The sequence below is a fragment of the Chrysemys picta genome, chromosome 19 (genome assembly GCF_011386835.1).
Source record: "Chrysemys picta bellii isolate R12L10 chromosome 19, ASM1138683v2, whole genome shotgun sequence".
Lineage (NCBI taxonomy): Eukaryota > Metazoa > Chordata > Testudines > Emydidae > Chrysemys > Chrysemys picta.
The window spans coordinates 3,261,083-3,278,823 of record NC_088809.1 but is presented as its reverse complement, the minus strand read 5'-3'; the positions used below and the strand labels follow the sequence as shown (position 1 = coordinate 3,278,823).

General features: G+C 38.3%; 1 protein-coding gene across 30 annotated transcripts in view; it reads left to right on the top strand.

Annotated features, from left to right (window-relative positions):
• NCOR1 (nuclear receptor corepressor 1) overlaps nt 1-17,741 on the top strand; it is a 104,834-nt gene that overhangs the window by 40,789 nt on the left and 46,304 nt on the right. For 18 of the 30 annotated variants that reach the window (XM_065572886.1, XM_065572884.1, XM_008168982.4 and 15 more), the window contains 6 exons: nt 478-568; nt 1,093-1,271; nt 1,820-1,874; nt 2,679-2,780; nt 15,121-15,251; nt 16,105-16,310. In XM_065572886.1, the coding sequence (XP_065428958.1) occupies nt 478-568; nt 1,093-1,271; nt 1,820-1,874; nt 2,679-2,780; nt 15,121-15,251; nt 16,105-16,310 (764 nt within the window). The remainder of the gene's footprint in view (nt 1-477; nt 569-1,092; nt 1,272-1,819; nt 1,875-2,678; nt 2,781-15,120; nt 15,252-16,104; nt 16,311-17,741) is intronic. The other 12 variants (XM_065572893.1, XM_065572890.1, XM_065572896.1 and 9 more) reach the window with 3 other exon arrangements.

The following is a 17,741-nucleotide window of genomic DNA, read 5'->3' as shown; positions in this document are numbered from 1 at the left end:
CTTGTTTCAGTAATTAATTGACTAAATCTATGCAAGGCAAATTTGATCATATTCCCAGGTCTCTCTTGTGAAATAGAAACTGTTTTGCAGAATGCATTGTTTAAGGACAAAACAATTTCCATACCACTGCTATAACAATTCTAATACTTAACTATAAGTGTGTGTGTGTGTAAGGTAGGATTTTCAAAAGCATTCATCTTTGGCCTAACTGCTCCCCCTGAAGTGATGATAAAACTTCTCTGATTCTTGTAGTATTGACGCCAGAAATTCTACTGTGTGCCTTCTTGCTGAGCATGAGGCCTCCCAAGTCCACATCTAAAATTCATTATACACTGCACTTTTAAATGGCTAATCTATATTGGGTATTCTGTGATGCTACTTTTCTAGTTACCTGTCTCCCAAATGAGCTATATTTAAACTAATCTGAAATGTTTTCTCATATGAAATCTCAACATATGGATCTTTTTCAAAAACTAGGGTTGGCCAAAGAGGGGCTGGCCTTTCAGCAACTATTGCTAGAAGTGAACATGAGATTTCTGAAATCATTGATGGACTCTCTGAGCAGGAGGTGAGGCCATTGTTTGTTTCAATTTATCAATGCAGCAAATTATTTATTTGACCCTTCTACTCAGATGTTGATAATCCACTGTGGATTTTCTTCCTTTATGAGCTTGTTTTAGATTAGTTCAAGATGCCCTTTGAGTTTTATCACGACCTGGATCTTTGCTCTCATGTATCTTCCTTTTAGGGTCTAGACCTCACCGTCACACCTCTGCTGTGGTAGATCTAGGGTGTGAAACTTTCCTTTGACATCTAATTTCTCCCTACTTGTAAGAGACTCCTGAAAACCTTTCCTTTTAAAAGGCTTTGTTGTTATAACAGCTGTTAATGATGTGTAGTTCTATTCCTTCATCCCCTTTAGTTATGTGAATATTAATTGGGATGGCCACAACTTCTGAAGGAGAAAAAATAGAATTGTGTGAAAGGATTAAGATGGCTGAATCTGTGTACTGTATTGCCCATTAGAACCATTTAATAAATTACATAGGAACCATAAACATTCATAGAAACTTTGTCTTATTTTGCCTATAGAACAACGAAAAACAAATGCGTCAGCTCTCTGTCATTCCTCCCATGATGTTTGATGCAGAACAAAGACGAGTGAAGTTTATTAATATGAATGGTCTGATGGAGGACCCCATGAAGGTGTATAAAGACAGACAGTTCATGAATGTCTGGACAGACCATGAGAAGGAGATATTTAAGGAAAAGTAATTAGTCTTTTATCTTTGTTTTTATTACACTGCAAGTGACAGGTGAATGTCTAAGTGTATAGTAAATATTAATAACAATATTCATTTTCAGCTCACTCTTGTTAAAAACTCATGTGATGATATTTCATCAGGGAGCCAGGGCTCTCGGATTACTACAGCAGAATGCTCTGTGTGGATGGAATATTACGTAGCTTTAGACTCGTTCATGCATTTTCGTATGGGGTCAGGCATCAACCACTTGCTTATTTCTACTGCTTTTTGCTTTGTCTTTAGACAGGAAACTTTGTAAAAGATGTTTTAATTTACTAAACAGATTAAAATGATTAAGCCAAGTAGTTGTAGTTTTTAACTATATTAGCCTATAGCGTGGTTTAATTTGAATATTCTTAAATCAGTAATGTGAAAACTACACGCTTAGGTTAAACTAGCTTCTTTTTTGGAAATGAATGGGTTCCTGATGGAACACAATTGTTTGCAAGACTTCTTTGTTTATGTGATTATATATAGTTGTCAGAATTTAAAAATAATTTCTGATTTTATAAAAGGTTTGTCCAACATCCCAAGAACTTTGGTCTAATTGCCTCCTACCTGGAAAGAAAGGTAAGGCATTTTTAGAATGTAAACACTACATAAAGTGTGGTCTCTGACTTTTCTAATGTAAGTCACTTTTCCTGCTAATATTTTCTCTTCTTGGAATTAAGTTATTCCAAAACCAAATCTCCTATTAGCTGCAAGGGCAGTAATTATATGTCAGCAGAAATAAAACAATGATGCAAAACAAGTTGCATGTTAAACATCTAACAAAGCTCAATAGTGTTTACTTTCATGGATAAAAAAGTAAAAGTAAATGGGCATTTTGCAAGTTGTTTTGTTTGAAATAGGTAAGTTGCATTAACCGTTCGTCTCACCTTTTGATTAGCAACAGAACTGACTCTTCCTGCGAGCATGCTCACTCTAAGATCCTGAATCTGCACTATTAACGTCAGTGGTATTTCACTGAGAGGTTTCAGCCTTTTAAGTCAGAGCTGAGGTTCTGCACAGCCTATGTAAGAAATTATTCCCAATTTAGGACCAATCAAGATACGTTTGACAGAGCATCTCAAGTACTAATGGCTATTACGATAAATGGAGGCTTTCCCACTGTTAATTATATAATCTGGGTTGAATCATAAAGAATAAACTACCTGCAGGGTATTATGAATATACATGGGCTTAGGTTTAATGTTGTAGGATAGCTGTTTTTTCCTGTTTGTATGCATTAATTTAATTGCTGAACAAAATTCTAACACTTCTCTGAATCCAGTGACTAGAATAGTATAAATAGTTGAATGACATCATATTTAATGTATTTAATAGGGTTTGGCTTTTGAGTTACAGAAACTGATTTTTCCTCTTTAATTTTAGAATGTTCCAGACTGTGTTTTGTATTATTATTTGACCAAGAAAAATGAGAATTATAAAGCCCTTGTGCGAAGAAATTATGGCAAACGTAGAGGAAGAAACCAGGTATGTTACTTATGTTTCAGAGTGACTCTTTGAATGCACATGTGAACCAAGTAAAATAACTATCTTTTTGTGTATTGTTGAGTGGTCAAGCACATTGCATAAGAAATGATGATTAAAAATAGGAAAACATGGTTTCTAAAATCTTACCATTTTTAGTCCTTTCTGAAATAAGAAATGGATTCCATAATTCTGGGTTTTCAAATAACTTTTTATAAAAGTATTGTCTTCATAAATCTTTGCTTTGCTCATTTGTGGCTTTCACTTTGACAATTCATTTTGTTTGAGCACCCAGCACTACAAATTGAGGTCAGATTTATTAGTAAATCATATGGTGGAGCCAATGGAAATTAGGTCGGACATACAATGTTCATTGGAAAATACATAACCGCTTCACATGTCAATGTCTGTCAAGAAGCAGAAATTAATAGTGATTATTTTCTGGTGGTCAGGCTGAAAGTCAAACTGACATTTTGTAGCAAGAAGAAAAATAGACCAGTTACATTAATACATGTAAATTAAACCAATTTGCTGATTCAGGAAGAATTTACTTGGAAGTACTGGAATTCTTTAAAGAGGAAGAAAGTAAAGTATTATGAGAAATACTTAGTAGGCTGCCAGGGTTAACATGGAAATTGGAAAGTAATGTAAAGAAAATTGAAGAGACTTAAAATTTTTGTTGGAAAATGGGAAGGGAGGGGGAGAACACTATATTGGATGTAGGACAAGTCATCTTCAGAAGAGCAGAGAATACATTCAGCTAAAAAGCATTTTGAAAAGTATCAAGAGAGGAAGCAAATGTGTTGGCATAGGCAGGGTAATAAAGAAAGCATGGCCTGCAGATAAAATAAATAATTAAAGAACTGTATGTAAATTACAAAAAGAACTGTATGTAAATACCAAATTCTACAGACCACTTCCCTCAGATCCCACTGAGAAAAACACTAAGAAACTGCACCATCTACTCAGGACACTCCTACAGTAACACAGGAACAAATCAATATACCTGTAGAGCCCTGACCGGGCTTGTTCTATCTACTACCCAAGATCCACAAACCCAGAAATCCTGGACGCCTCATCATCTCGGGCATTGGCACTCACACTGAAGGACGGTCTGGATATGTGGACTCCCTACTCAGACCTATGCCACCAGCACTCCCAGCTATCTCCGTGACACCACTGCTTTCCTGAAAAAACTACAATGCATTGGTGACCTTCCAGAAAACACTATCCTAGCCACCGTGGATGTAGAGGCTCTCTACACAAACATCCCACACACAGATGGACTACAAGCTGTCAGGAACAGTATACCTGATGATGCCACAGCACAACTGGTTGTTGAGCTCTGTGACCTTATCCTCACACACAACTATTTCAAATTTGATGACAATATTTACCTCCAGACGAGTGGCACGGCTATGGGCACCCACATGGCCCCACAATATGGCAACATTTTTATGGCTGATCTGGAACAACGCTTCCTCAGCTCTCGTCCACTCATGCCCCTTCTCTGCCTACGCTACATTGATGACATCATTATCATCTGGACCCATGGGAAGGAGACCTTGGAAAATTTTTACCACGATTTCAACAACTTCCACCCCAGCATCAACCTCATCCTGGACCAATCTACACGGGAGGTCCACTTCCTAGACACCTCTGTGCAAATAAGTGATGGTCACGTTAACACTACCCTATACCGAATACCCACCAACCGCTATGTCTACCTTCACGCCTCCAGCTTCCATCCCAGACACACCACACGATCCATTGTCTACAGCCAAGCGCTGAGATACAACCGTATCTGCTCCAACCCCTCAGACAGAGCCCAACACCTACAAAATCTTCACCAAGCATTCTCAAAACTACGATACCCGCATGAGGAAATAAGGAAACAGATTAACAGAGCCAGACGTGTACCCAGAAGCCTCCTACTGCAAGACAAGCCCAAGAAAGAAACCAACAGAACTCCACTGGCCATCACATACAGTCCCCAGCTAAAACCTCTCCAACGTATCATCAGTGATCTACAACCCATTCTGGACAACGATCCCTCACTTTCACAGGCCTTGGGTGGCAGGCCAGTCCTCGCCCACAGACAAACCGCCAACCTGAAGCATATTCTCACCAGTAACTACACACCGCACCATAGTAACTCTAACTCAGGAACCAACCCATGCAACAAACCTCGATGCCAACTCTGCCCACATATCTACACCAGCGACACTATCACAGGACCTAACCAGATCAGCCGCACCATCACCGGTTCATTCACCTGCACATCCACCAATGTAATATACGCCATCATATGCCAGCAATGCCCCTCTGCTATGTACATCGGCCAAACTGGACAGTCCCTACGTAAAAGGATAAATGGACACAAATCAGATATTGGGAATGGCAATATACAAAAACCTGTAGGAGAACACTTCAACCTCCCTGGACACACAATAGCAGATTTAAAGGTAGCCATCCTGCAGCAAAAAAACTTCAGAACCAGACTTCAAAGAGAAACTGCTGAGCTTCAGTTCATCTGCAAATTTGACACCATCAGCTCAGGATTAAACAAAGACTGTGAATGGCTAGCCAACTACAAAAGCAGTTTCTCCTCCCTTGGTATTCACACCTCAACTGCTAGAAGAGGGCCTCATCCTCCCTGATTGAGCTAACCTCGTTATCTCTAGCCTGACTCACTCTTGCATATTTATACCTGCCTCTGGAAAGTTCCACTACATGCATCCGAAGAAGTGGGTATTCACCCACGAAAGCTCATGCTCCAATATGTCTGTTAGTCTATAAGGTGCCACAGGACTCTTTGCTGCTTTTACAGATCCAGATTAACCCAGCTACCCCTTTGATACTTGTATGTAATGACTACATGAATGGCAAAGATTGAAACCTTTTGAATCCTTAAACTGATGCTGACAACCAGAAATGATAGTGGACAAAACTCCTTGACGAAATATGAAACACTTTATGGAAACTGAAGTTCAATTTTGTCAGCTTCTCAGTGTCTTTTTTTAGAAATTATAGAACTGTTGCGGTTGGAAGATCCCCAAGTCTTTGTCTTTAGTTTGTCTCAGAAATGACTAGTCTGCAGAAATCAGTCACATCCTGGTAACATTACTGAAAAGGAAGAATTGGTGAGACTTTGAAGTATTGTGGCTGCACAGATCTGGGGTGATTTGTAAGTTGGGGAATTGAGTGAACCTCAAATGCAGATCAAAGAAATATGGCTTAATGGTACAAGGCATTGATCATATTAGCTATAGCAATGGGGAGATTTAGCTGCCAATAGGAGTCAGAAAACTCTTGATAGCAGTTTAGCCAATCATTGACAGTTAAGGCAGATCTTGTAGTGACATACTGCAAGAAACCTGCCCCCTCTCACCATCCTGTAGTACTGTGCCCTTCTGCCCAGAGCATTTAACTATTCCTGGAATGGCTAGTCCAGAGGTGTTCTAACTCATTCTTGTATTGAAATACATTAGGGTCATGCAAATTACGTAAAAATCCATGCAGTAAAATTCTGTTAAATTTTAAATTGGCATATTGACTTGGACAAACTTTTTGAATGAAGGAAAGAGGGAAGGAATTCTCTTGCTGAGAGAGTTAATCTAATTAGTGATTAACATAAAATATTCACGCGTGAAAACAGATTGGAACACACCAGCTGTAAACCTGCTCCAACATACCTATTAAAATGGGCAACACTTCATAGGTCTGTCCTTACTATTGTGGTGAAGCTGTTTAAATTAAATTCCTGCTAGTATAAAAAAATAGCCATCTCACAGGAGGTTTTTTCCTCCCTTGCCACAGTGGCCACACATCTCAGTGTGCATCAACAGATCTTTGATCAGAGCTAAGCACCCTATGACAAATCATTGACTACTAAATCAGGAGATTGTGTTGAGACATTACATACTTTGCCAGCTCTTCTCTGAAAACATTAATCATTGTGGATATTTTGTTACAAATTGTATTGAAGTCCATCAGTGTGTGACTTATGATGGCTTCAGATTCTGGGAGGGGGTTGGGGGTATGGTGCTTACCTGGGGCTCTGGGGCGGGGGGTTAAGGGGCCCTCCGCGTTTCTGCCCCCTGGCGCTGCCCCTGCAGTGTCCCATTGGCTGCAGGGGCACTCGGGGTGGGGGCAGCGTGTGGAGGCACAGCCCCGCCCCTGGGCTGCAGGGAGGGGCCGGCAGCCACTGGAGCGAACAGGCAGACATCGCTCAGCTCCACTGCACTGCCAGAGCCCCTGAGGGGGGAGCGCCCGGGGACGGCAGGTGTGGCCAAGGGAGAGACCCGGACCCAAAACTGCTGGAGCCCTGCGGGCCACATTGGGGAGGCTCGCTGGCCTCAGATGGCCCACAGACCGGGAGTTTGAGACCCCTGCTTCATACTGACAATCTGCTGCTGATTATGATTAATATTTACACATAACTTGCATTTCAAAAAACTAGTACAGTTTGATCATATTTTTTGTTGCTGTGTAACACTTAAGTCTTCAGAACTAGTAAACTGCATTTGAGTACGGGGGTGGGGTATATACTATTTCATTCTAAAGTCAGTAGTGCTTTAGTCTTGTGTACAGTAGTTAATGTGTCACTATTACTATAGTCAGGACCTGTTATTTGCAGGATAACTCATTGTAACCTTTCTAAACTGTCACTGATTTGAATAAGAGTAGCAAACATGGGTTGTTCAATTGAACTCATATTCTGTGTTCAAACATGTAACTAGCTTTTAATTAAAAACAATTTTTTTTATGGTGAAACAATTTGTGGTATAGAGGGCAACATTAAATGTACAAGATCTGGTTTATGAACTTTCATGTCTTTAGCTCTGACCCGTAAAATACATAAATTACCTCCTAGTAATGCTCCCTTAAAAGTAACTACTCTGTTTTATGCAATAGTCAGTTTGGAAACTTGTATAGATACACCAAAGTAATATTAAAAAAATGTCAAAGTAAATAGGCATATTGTAGACCTAGTTGTTTGTCAAATTTTAATTTTTAGTGTTAAAACCCTTTTTGAAGTATGCAGGAACCAAAACCTGTCAGAACTAGGAAATTTTACTTGTACAACTTTAAAGGAGCAAAAGCAGAATAAGTTGAATATGGTTAAAACAAAACTGCACTCTGGCAGATTCTGGCCCTCATTCTGTGACGATTGACTTGTAGTTACATGGAAGGCACTGGGACTACTTGTGTGAGGCAAGTTAAATACTGCCTAATTCTTAGAAATGGGGGCCTTAGTTTGCCAGTTGTCAGCCCAGATTAAATATTATGGACAAGTTATAAATGTCAGAATTATGGGAAACTGTTAGTGAGTCTTATATATACATGAAGTGGCAAGAACACACTGGTATCTGAATCATGGTATATATGAAGAATGCTAAAATATATTTTAGATTTTTCTGTTGAATCCTATCTTGCTCAGCTTTGAACTGTGTTGCTTTCTTTTAAAGTGTGTTAATAGTTACTAAACCCAATTTGTAGTAAGGATTTCTGTTTATAGAGTAAATTACAGAAAATTATGTTCTAGAAATGTCAGATTACCCGTACTTATGCTTATAGTTATTGTGGTTATAAATGTAATTTCCTTAGCCATAACTGCAATGTAGACACTTGTATTCTCTAGCAATTGAAAGCTTTGAGAAATCACATTATTTTGTTTGCCTGGAGTCTTTGTTTTATGGGTGTAAATGTAATTATTTGTCACCTTTGGGGAAAAAATGACGGCTATTGGGCTATAATACCTGAAACATCACGATGGACACACTAAACATCATTGGGCGTCACTTTTTTAGTCCAATGGAGGGTGGTATTTTTCACGGTAAATGGAAAAACTACTCATGAGTACCCATTAAAAGATTAGAGCAAATAGGAGACCCTTCTCCACTATTAATTGACCTTATCCTTTCCAGCTTCCCAGCAAGGTAGTGGGGTTTAGGATGCACCCCAGGATCTTTTTGCACTGGTAATAGAGTAACTTCAAAAGAAGCATCCCAGCATATAGGGTCATAGAAGTTAGAAGCGAGGCCAATAATAATGCAGTGAAACAGATAACAAGTGTAGGCAGGATCTAATTCTCCAGTAGAGGGCATAAAGATATTACACTGGCACAGCTATTACTCATGGTTATGATTTAAAAACCTAAATATTTTCTTAGCTAGTACAATTGCAAACATTTAAACTTGGCCAACACCAGCATAGGTCTCAAAACGGATGTTTATTTTGAAGGCCCTGAGTACTGGATTATGGCATATGAAGTTCTTAAGAAATGTGGAGTTTATTGTGTCGTAAGAGACATGTTTTTGTTTAGTTAAAGTAAATCTAGAAGGGGAAAGACATCTAATAAAGATACAATTTAAACTTTCGTAACAGACTGCATGGGGAGGTAACATGACAAGTGTCTGTCTTGTAGCACATGTATGAGTTTTTTAAAATAAAGCAAACGTGTTTTTTACTGCACAATAGAAAGTGGCGTGGCATGGATGCAAATGCAAAGTCTGGTTGAAAACTGCCAACTAGTGGGAAGGGATATTCTGATAGTCAAGTCTCAAAATGTAGTCTGTTCTTAAAAAAGGATGCTCACCAGAGAACTTCCAGCTTACCTTCTGTGAAGTGATGATTACAGGCTATGTGAATCCTGATATATACTGGAAACCCAGAAGTAACAGCTATCTAGGCACAGCAACAAACAGTTTCTGTTTATGATTTGCACATGTAGAGGAAGAGCAGCATTACATTAACCACTTCAGAGTGAAACGAGAGGATCTAGTTGCTTGTATTTCAGAACGCCATCCAGTGGTTTATGATCTTGTTGGTTTGGTTGCACCAGCAGTTTTTGAAGCAAAATTATTGTTCAACCGAGAGGGAAATAGTAATAATCTTATTACAGATCCTTCCTCAAATTGGCCATTGATGTGTGTAGTGTGTATATCTATAATTTAGATGGACTAAATAAAGTCTGTTTTAGTGAAAAGCAGAAGATTAATTTGAGTGGATAGCAGTATTTTTAAGGCTGTCTTGGAATAAAATTTGAAAAGGGGGCTGGTGAGAAATGTTAGTCAGTAATTTGGAAATGTACTTTTCCATAGTAGATCTGCATTGTCAGCATAAACTGATGTCTGTGCGCCAACCCATATGTCTTTGCAGCAGGTGGTACAGTCCAGTGATCTGACCAGGCAGAAACTTGCTGTATTTCTGTGACAGCCAATCAAGCGCAGCTCAGTGGGGATTACCTTGAGTAACCCCTGTGAGATTAGAAGCTTGCATGTGAGATGGGTAACTCTTCTGTAGGCAGCTTACGTGGCAGGATGACAAAGTTTCCTGGAATAAACACGTTGCTGGGTCAGCCAGCCCGCCCATGCTAAGGAGCTATTGATGGTGCTGTGGGTTTTGTGCTTTTGAGTTTTATTTTGCATTAGAGCCCGACCCCTGTGCTGTGGATAGTAAGAGTTTTAATCGACAGATGAATGTGCAGGTACGTCGTTGACTGAGGCTTCAGCTGTTTAAGGTTTGTGTTTTAACCTGCCTTTGCCCTATAGAGCATTGAATGCTAGAAAAATTCACTGTGGGGAAAAAAACATATTTAAATCTGTTATTGACAATGTGCAGTGTTAAATTAGGCAGATAAAAGCAATTTGGGGTGTTCTGATGATCCAGCTATTTTTTCAGGCAAGTTATATACAAAATCCAGATTTTTGCTGAAGCTGCGATTCATCTAAACTCTTTGCTTCTCATACTGTCCTGTCTAGGACAATCAAAAACATTTACCTCAGCATGTCTCACTGACATTGTGTTAAAGGAATACTTGGGAAAACCAATTAGTACCAATATTGAGATGTTAATACTTTGCAGGAAGATTATAAATAAAAGTTAACTGTTAATATCTACTTCAGTTCATATTTTTAAAAAGTCAAAAGCAATTTAGTTTTTATAAAATATATTCAGGATGACTTCCAACCTTAATTTGGTTATGTACCAATGACATCCGCTGCCACTGCTATACGAAGGAGCCTCTTAGCATTTATCCAGCCTATTTTCAGGAGTTTTTCAATGGACTATATACAATTTAATCCTGTTAACGCACAGCATTTAAGCTCCTAGGGAAAAAAACTCCCAGAACTCTCTCCTCGTCCTTCTGTGAATTTTCAGATACTTTTAAGGCATTTAATAATTACCAAAATTCTTGTTTCTGTCTTGCTCTGTATTTAGACATCCAGCAACACACATTGATTTAGTAATAAGGCCCTTACTTAAAACCCCACTAGCAAAAATCATGCTGACCCTGTGTTGCATCTACGCATTGCAGCACACTGACTTTATTCAAAGACTTCTGCAAAACATAGGCAAATTGTTCCTTGTACTCAAGAGAAAAATCCCCCAAGAGTTTAATGTTAAACTTTTTTTTTTTTATTTGAGCAGATGTTTAAGCATATTTTTCAGTTAAAGTATATCTGGGAGTCTGATTTTAATCCGTACAAGCAGGGAATTTTGAACTGACGACCATGTTTTATAGGCATCTGCGTGTTTGGGGTCTAAGGAGGAGAGAGTGTGATCGCTGAACTGTACATGACTTACATTAGCCAAAGCTGCTTGTTTATCCCCTTTGTCTTTCTCGCATGTGTACATCTATGCTTGCTTCCCCCTTCTTGACTCTGACACTTCACCTTTTTCTTCATTCTCAAGTCCCTTCTCAGTACACCCTTTTGAGGAGGCACTTGAGCTATACTCATGTATATGCAATACAATATTACCTTCAAGACTCATGAATTACTCAAGCCTATATTATATTATTTCCCTTCCATTTGTTACTTCCTCCTGTTATGTGAATTTAGGGCCAAATCATAGGGTTAGAAGGGGTAGCAAGGGTCATCTAGTGTAACCCCCAGTTAGATCATGGAGTTACTCCCTTTGTAGTTTCACTAATTAGATATGCTTACTCTTATGTATAGTCATATATGCAATAGTAAATGCTTGCAAAATTGTAAAGTCTTAGGGAAAAAGATTTAGTCTGTTTTTTTTAATAGTGCCATGCATGTTTGAATGCTCTCTCAGTAATATTTGATTTGTGTGGTGCACTACTTAAGTGCAGACAGAGAGTAGGTTTTAGCCTTCAATGAATTTTCCAGGGTTTTTAAACAGACTGACTTCTTATTGTTTGTGTATATATAATGTGCACACTTAAAATACCTGCACCTTGACTTTGGTTTACATATACAAGCTACCCCCTATGGTTTCTTTTTTGGAATGTTTAGTTTATAGAAATTGGCTGATTAAAGCAAGCATTCTTATCATATTTGCTATTTGCTTGCAGAAGTTTTTCCTGCATTAATCAACAATTATGAACACGTTTTCCAAACGATACCATACGTAGTGACTTAATTGTACATAGGCTCTGTGTTACTCACGTGCCATCTCACACATTCTTGATACTGTTTTAAAAATATTTTTATGTTGTCAAAGGAAAGAATCTTTGATGATCCGAGATCAGGTTTCTCTCACTGGAGTACTGCCCAGACCACAACTTAGATTGCAAGCCCTTGGGGGCGGGAACAATCTTTATGGAGTTGGCTAGTTGTACAGCATGTAGTACAATGGGACCCAGATTGGGATCTCTTGGTGCTATCACAATTAGGGTGACCAGACAGCAAGGGTGAAAAATCGGGACGGGGGTGGGGGGTAATAGGAGCCTATATAAGAAAAAGACCCAAAAATCGGGACTGTCCCTATAAAATCGGGACATCTGGTCACCCTAATCACAATACTACTAATACATAATATTCAGTAGGAATTGCCAGACTGGATTGCACAATTCATCTAGCTAGGTGTCTGGATAGTAACTAAGCATTGCTTCAGAAGAAGGTGAACCACCCCCATGCTGCACCTAAGAAGTAATTGTAATATAATAATTGTACAATGCTGTGCACTGAGAGCAGGGGAATTTCTTCCTGATCATCACATGCTTACAACCCTCAAGCGTGAAGTTTAATTGCTCATATAATTACATTTATTGTGTAGATACAAGTGCTAAAATTTAATGAAATATATCCATTTATATACTGCAGAATATAAATGTATATAAGTAAAATGCAAAGAAACCTGTCTCTCGGATTTTGCTTGGCTTTACTTGACTCTTGGTGCTCTCTTTTTTGAGGAAGTCCTGAGAGCACTCCGTAACAAAGGCAGCAACACAGCAGGGAGCATAAGGACATTAAAGCTTATACATGTGAAGAAAATATTTTTACAGCCACCTTTAAAGGTCCATCTCTTTTAATTTAGTATAAAATGTTTCCCTGTGAACACATCTTATATATTCTTCAGCCCATCTGGAAACCGCATGAGAGATTAGAGTTGGCAAATGTTAGATTATTCCTAATAACTAAGCCAGGCACGGAAATTGAATGGGTTTTTTTGGGGGGAAGAGGTGTGGGGATGGTGACACAAATTCATCCCACCATTTTCAATTATAGATTAATAGGTTTACAGGTAACAATGGAAATAGCTATAGGAGATATAATAAACACATTAAAATAGTATGTTTGAAAACAACAGGGAGGAAAAAATGAAAGTGTCTTTAAATATCTTCACTTCTATCAGGCTACCAGTGGAATAATCCATCAGTCCAAATTGGGACCTGTGCTGACTTATAATAAATGTAAATAGATTTCAGCACTTGCTACTACCATGCTGGTTGCAGGAATTTGGACATGGATGTCAAAGGTAAACTTGTAAAATGTGAATTTAGATATCTTACATTACATCAAAATAACTGACATTGGTGTCATGTAAATGAAGAACAGTAAAAGTGATTCAGGTGGGTTTGAGTTGTAGATATGAACTGAGCCAGTAAGAAGCAAGTACAGTTCAGTTTCTGTGAAGTGTTTTAGGGGCAGTAACCCCATTAGAGTATTGAAACGGTATTAAGTCTTCCCTGCTCAGTAAATGTCGACTATAGCTATATTTAAGAATTAGTACACAACAGATTCTTGCATGTGTGGCTGTAGGAAAAGGGCAACAAAAAGGATGCTAGTTTATATCAAATGTATTACTGGTGGTTGAAGCTAATGGCATTATACTACCTTGGCAGAAGCAGATACTTGCCCAGGCTTCAAGACAAAGTTAAGGCTAGAACTGCCAGTTAAATTAGGACTGCATAAATGCAGGGTAAGGGAGCCTGTATGTAATTACTCTGATATTTGCAAACTGTTTTTCTTTGTCAACACCCACATGATTGTAAAACTATCTTTTGTTGTCATTGAGAAATATAGTAAAGAACTTTACAGTTCTAAACTATACCTTTCCTCCTCAACTGCTTAAAGTAATCTAGTGAAATATGAAATTCCTAATGTAGTGCTTGATACTGCTGACTACCCTTAGGAGGGTTAGAGCTGTACATAATGTTCATGGTGGTAGAGCTTCTGTTTCCAAGTTTCAGAGGGGTAGCCGTGTTAGTCTGAATCTGTAAAAAGCAACAGAGGGTCCTGTGGCAGCTTTGAGACTAACAGAAGTATTGGGAGCATAAGCTTTCGTGGGTAAGAACCTCACTTCTTCAGATGCAATACTTCTGTTAGTCTCAAAGCTGCCACAGGACCCTCAGTTTACAACTTGGAAACAGCAACAATCATGTATTACTATTTTAAAATAGAGCAAGTTAACATTGCTACTCTTGAAATATACTTTCAAGATTTTTGGTTAGACGTCTCCTGAATACTATTTTAAAACTTGTTCGTTACAGCTGTTAATTTTCAGGCTTCATGTGTTGGGGGCCCATAGTGGTGTGTTTAACATAACTCTTCCATATTGTATTATGTTATATATGATAGTGTGTATAGACTTGTTTGTGAAGACAGCACAAAGAATAACTTATGTGTACTGTGTCTTCACTATCATTGTACTTATTCTATTGAGGAAGGCAGTACATCCATGGAATCTACAAAATAAAATGCAGTAAGTTCCCAAATAAAGGTTACTGAAAATCAGTCAAATTTAAGAGAAAATAATTTATTTATTGAGAGGGACTGAAGGAAATATTCAAAATGTGGTGGTTGAAACAAACTTCAAGACTACAGGCAGATTGTTCCATGCCAACTGGTCTGCCAAACCATTTCCATATGTTTTTAATTTGCAGATGTCCCTATTGTTGTAAAATCTCTATAATCCAAGCCCAACTTTTAAATTGACGTGTAAATTGTGATGAACATTCTAATGTAAAATCTTGGTAACTTCTTTTAATAATATGGATGGTGTTAATGCTATTATGACAAAAATGCATCTCCTTTACACAGTTAAGTGTTTTATATAGCCTTAGTGTGTCAATGGTTCGTTTCAGCAGCAAATTGCACGTCCTTCACAAGAAGAAAAGGTAGAAGAAAAAGTAGAAGAGGAGAAAGCAGAAAAAACAGAGAAAAAAGAGGAAGAAAAGAAAGATGAAGAGGAAAAGGATGAGAAGGAGGAATCTAAGTGAGTATATGTAATGAGCATGAACTGCTTTGTTTGACTTTTTTTTCCTAATGCAGTTGCTCTTTGCTGGTTTTTTGTTGCTGTTTATTTAGGGAATTGGTATTAAATGGAAGCAATAAACCTGATAGTTAATTTCACTATAGAATTTCCTTATTTAGAATTGTATTATTGCTGATTGCATAAAGAATTGTTCTGTGGCATATCTGTTTCTCTGACTCTTTGGACCAGTCAGATCAATGGAAAATCCTTAATGTTTGGATGGAATTTTTCTTGCCCTTCTGAAGTTTTTTGTTTCAGTTTAAATGTTTGCTGCTCGTGTATGCTGCTTGTTGTAGCTGTGTAGGTCACAGTATATTGGAGAAACGATGAGGTACTATCTTTACACAGAGCTCTTCTTTAGGTCTGGGAAATGTATTCAGAGTATCACAGGTAAATACAAGGTGCAACAGATTGTTTAGCACAAGTAGTTACTGCATTTCAAGGGACCATTCAAGGTGAAGTGGCCCACTAACACTGCTGGTGCTTATGTTTCTATATGAAAATGGACATTCTATTAAAAGCAATAAAAGGACATACCTGGTACCATCAGTAAGGAAATGGTAGATTTTTTTCCTTTGATTTTTAGTTGTTAATGGAGTGTAGCTCCATTTGTTTTTAAATAAATTCTGATTTTGGGGGGGAAAATGAGGAGCCTGATTGCTTTACAAACCATTATTCTTTCCATCAGTACTGAAAAGTGAGCTTACACTTAGTTCTTATATCTGATTCAGTTTCACCTATACCTGCCTATGAAGTATACTCTTTATTAATATCCGTGTTGAAGCTTTTCTTTTATCTTTTGTCTACTCTCCAGAGAGAACACCAAAGAGAAGGATAAAACAGAAATTGCACCAGAGGAAACAGAGCAGGCTACTCCTAGGGGACGAAAAACTGCCAACAGTCAAGGTCGTCGTAAGGGCAGGATCACCAGATCAATGACAAATGAAGCTGCAGCAGCAAATGCCGCTGCTGCTGCTACCGAAGAGCCACCACCACCTCTTCCTCCACCTCCAGAACCCTGTGAGTAGTATTTATGTAAAGCACGTTGGGATCCATCTGGCAGAAAGGCACTTTATCAATGAGATCATTCTTTGTGGATGCACACATTTCCATTTTGGATACAATGCATTTTTTTTCAATTCTAGTCATTTATTGACAAAGACCATCAAGAAGTTTATCAAACTTCTAAAAATATGTATCAATATGAGCAGATGTTAAGTAAAATCAGATCAGATGTTAAAACTGTATAAGAGAACACCAATAATGGTCTTACTGTACAAAGACTATTTTTCTCTACATTTGCAGGGTTAGTGCTAGATCCTGCAAATGGATCTGTATTAACATGGATCCATTTGCAGGACCTAGCCCTAGATGGTTACTAACAAGCAATTTAGGCCCAGAATTTAATTTACCACAATATCTGGAATGGATCGCTGGTTGGTTTGTTTCTTAATCTGTTATGTAGCTAAGGAATTTTCTGTAAAGTATTATTTTGGTGGCACAGACCAGTAGACCATGTACAGTTTCTTGCTGCTGGCTGAGTTCCTAGAGGAGTGCACATTCCTGCTGTCATAGTCTGATGTTGCAGAAACAAGGAAGTAAACAAAATGAGCCATACTGGCTCATGCATTAGAAATACAGAAAAATTAACAATGGAGAGGGATTTTAAAAATAGGATTAAAGTAAGGTGACAGCTGTCAGCAAATGGCACTATTCTATTGCTTGAGCTTTCTCTACCCAGAGGTCAAGCTGAGCTTGGCTCTAGCTTGCAGATGTTATTCAAAGTATAAATAACTATCCACAGTAGCATAAGATTCCCCCCTCCCCCCCCCCCAATCATTGCAAGCTGCCTGTTGTTGGTGTCTGTTGAGTACACCAGTATTGTACTGGTTTGTGCTATTAGAGTTTTTAGAAAATCTTTCTCTGGTTATTGCTCATGGAGTCTGACCCTTCTGAAAGAGCACTGTAAAAGAAGAGAGTGCGTGCTCATTAAATTGTAAACATCAAAGATTGCCACGTGCATTTATCTCAGCAAGTATGACCTCCTTTTGTTTCCATTTTCTTAAACTAGGACAATAAATGTCTTCGTATAGTCTAACTTTTTTTTGCAGTTTTATGAAAACGCACATTGAAAGGGGGGGTAGCTGTGTTAGTCTGTATCCACAAAAACAATGAGGAGTCCAGCTTTAAGGAGGCACCTTAAAGACTAACAGATTTATTTGGGCATAAGCTTTCATGGGTAAAAAAACCACTTCTTCAGATGCACCCACCAAAGCTTATGCGCAAATAAATGTTAGTCTTTAAAGTGCCACCAGACTCCACATTGAAAGCTTTTGAATGGATTGAATACTTTTTCTGCCCTATCCATGTTACCTAACTTTGTTTTGCTGATTCCTGTTTCCTGCTAATGCTTTCTATAGTATGCACAATGGCAGATAAACAAGAATAAAT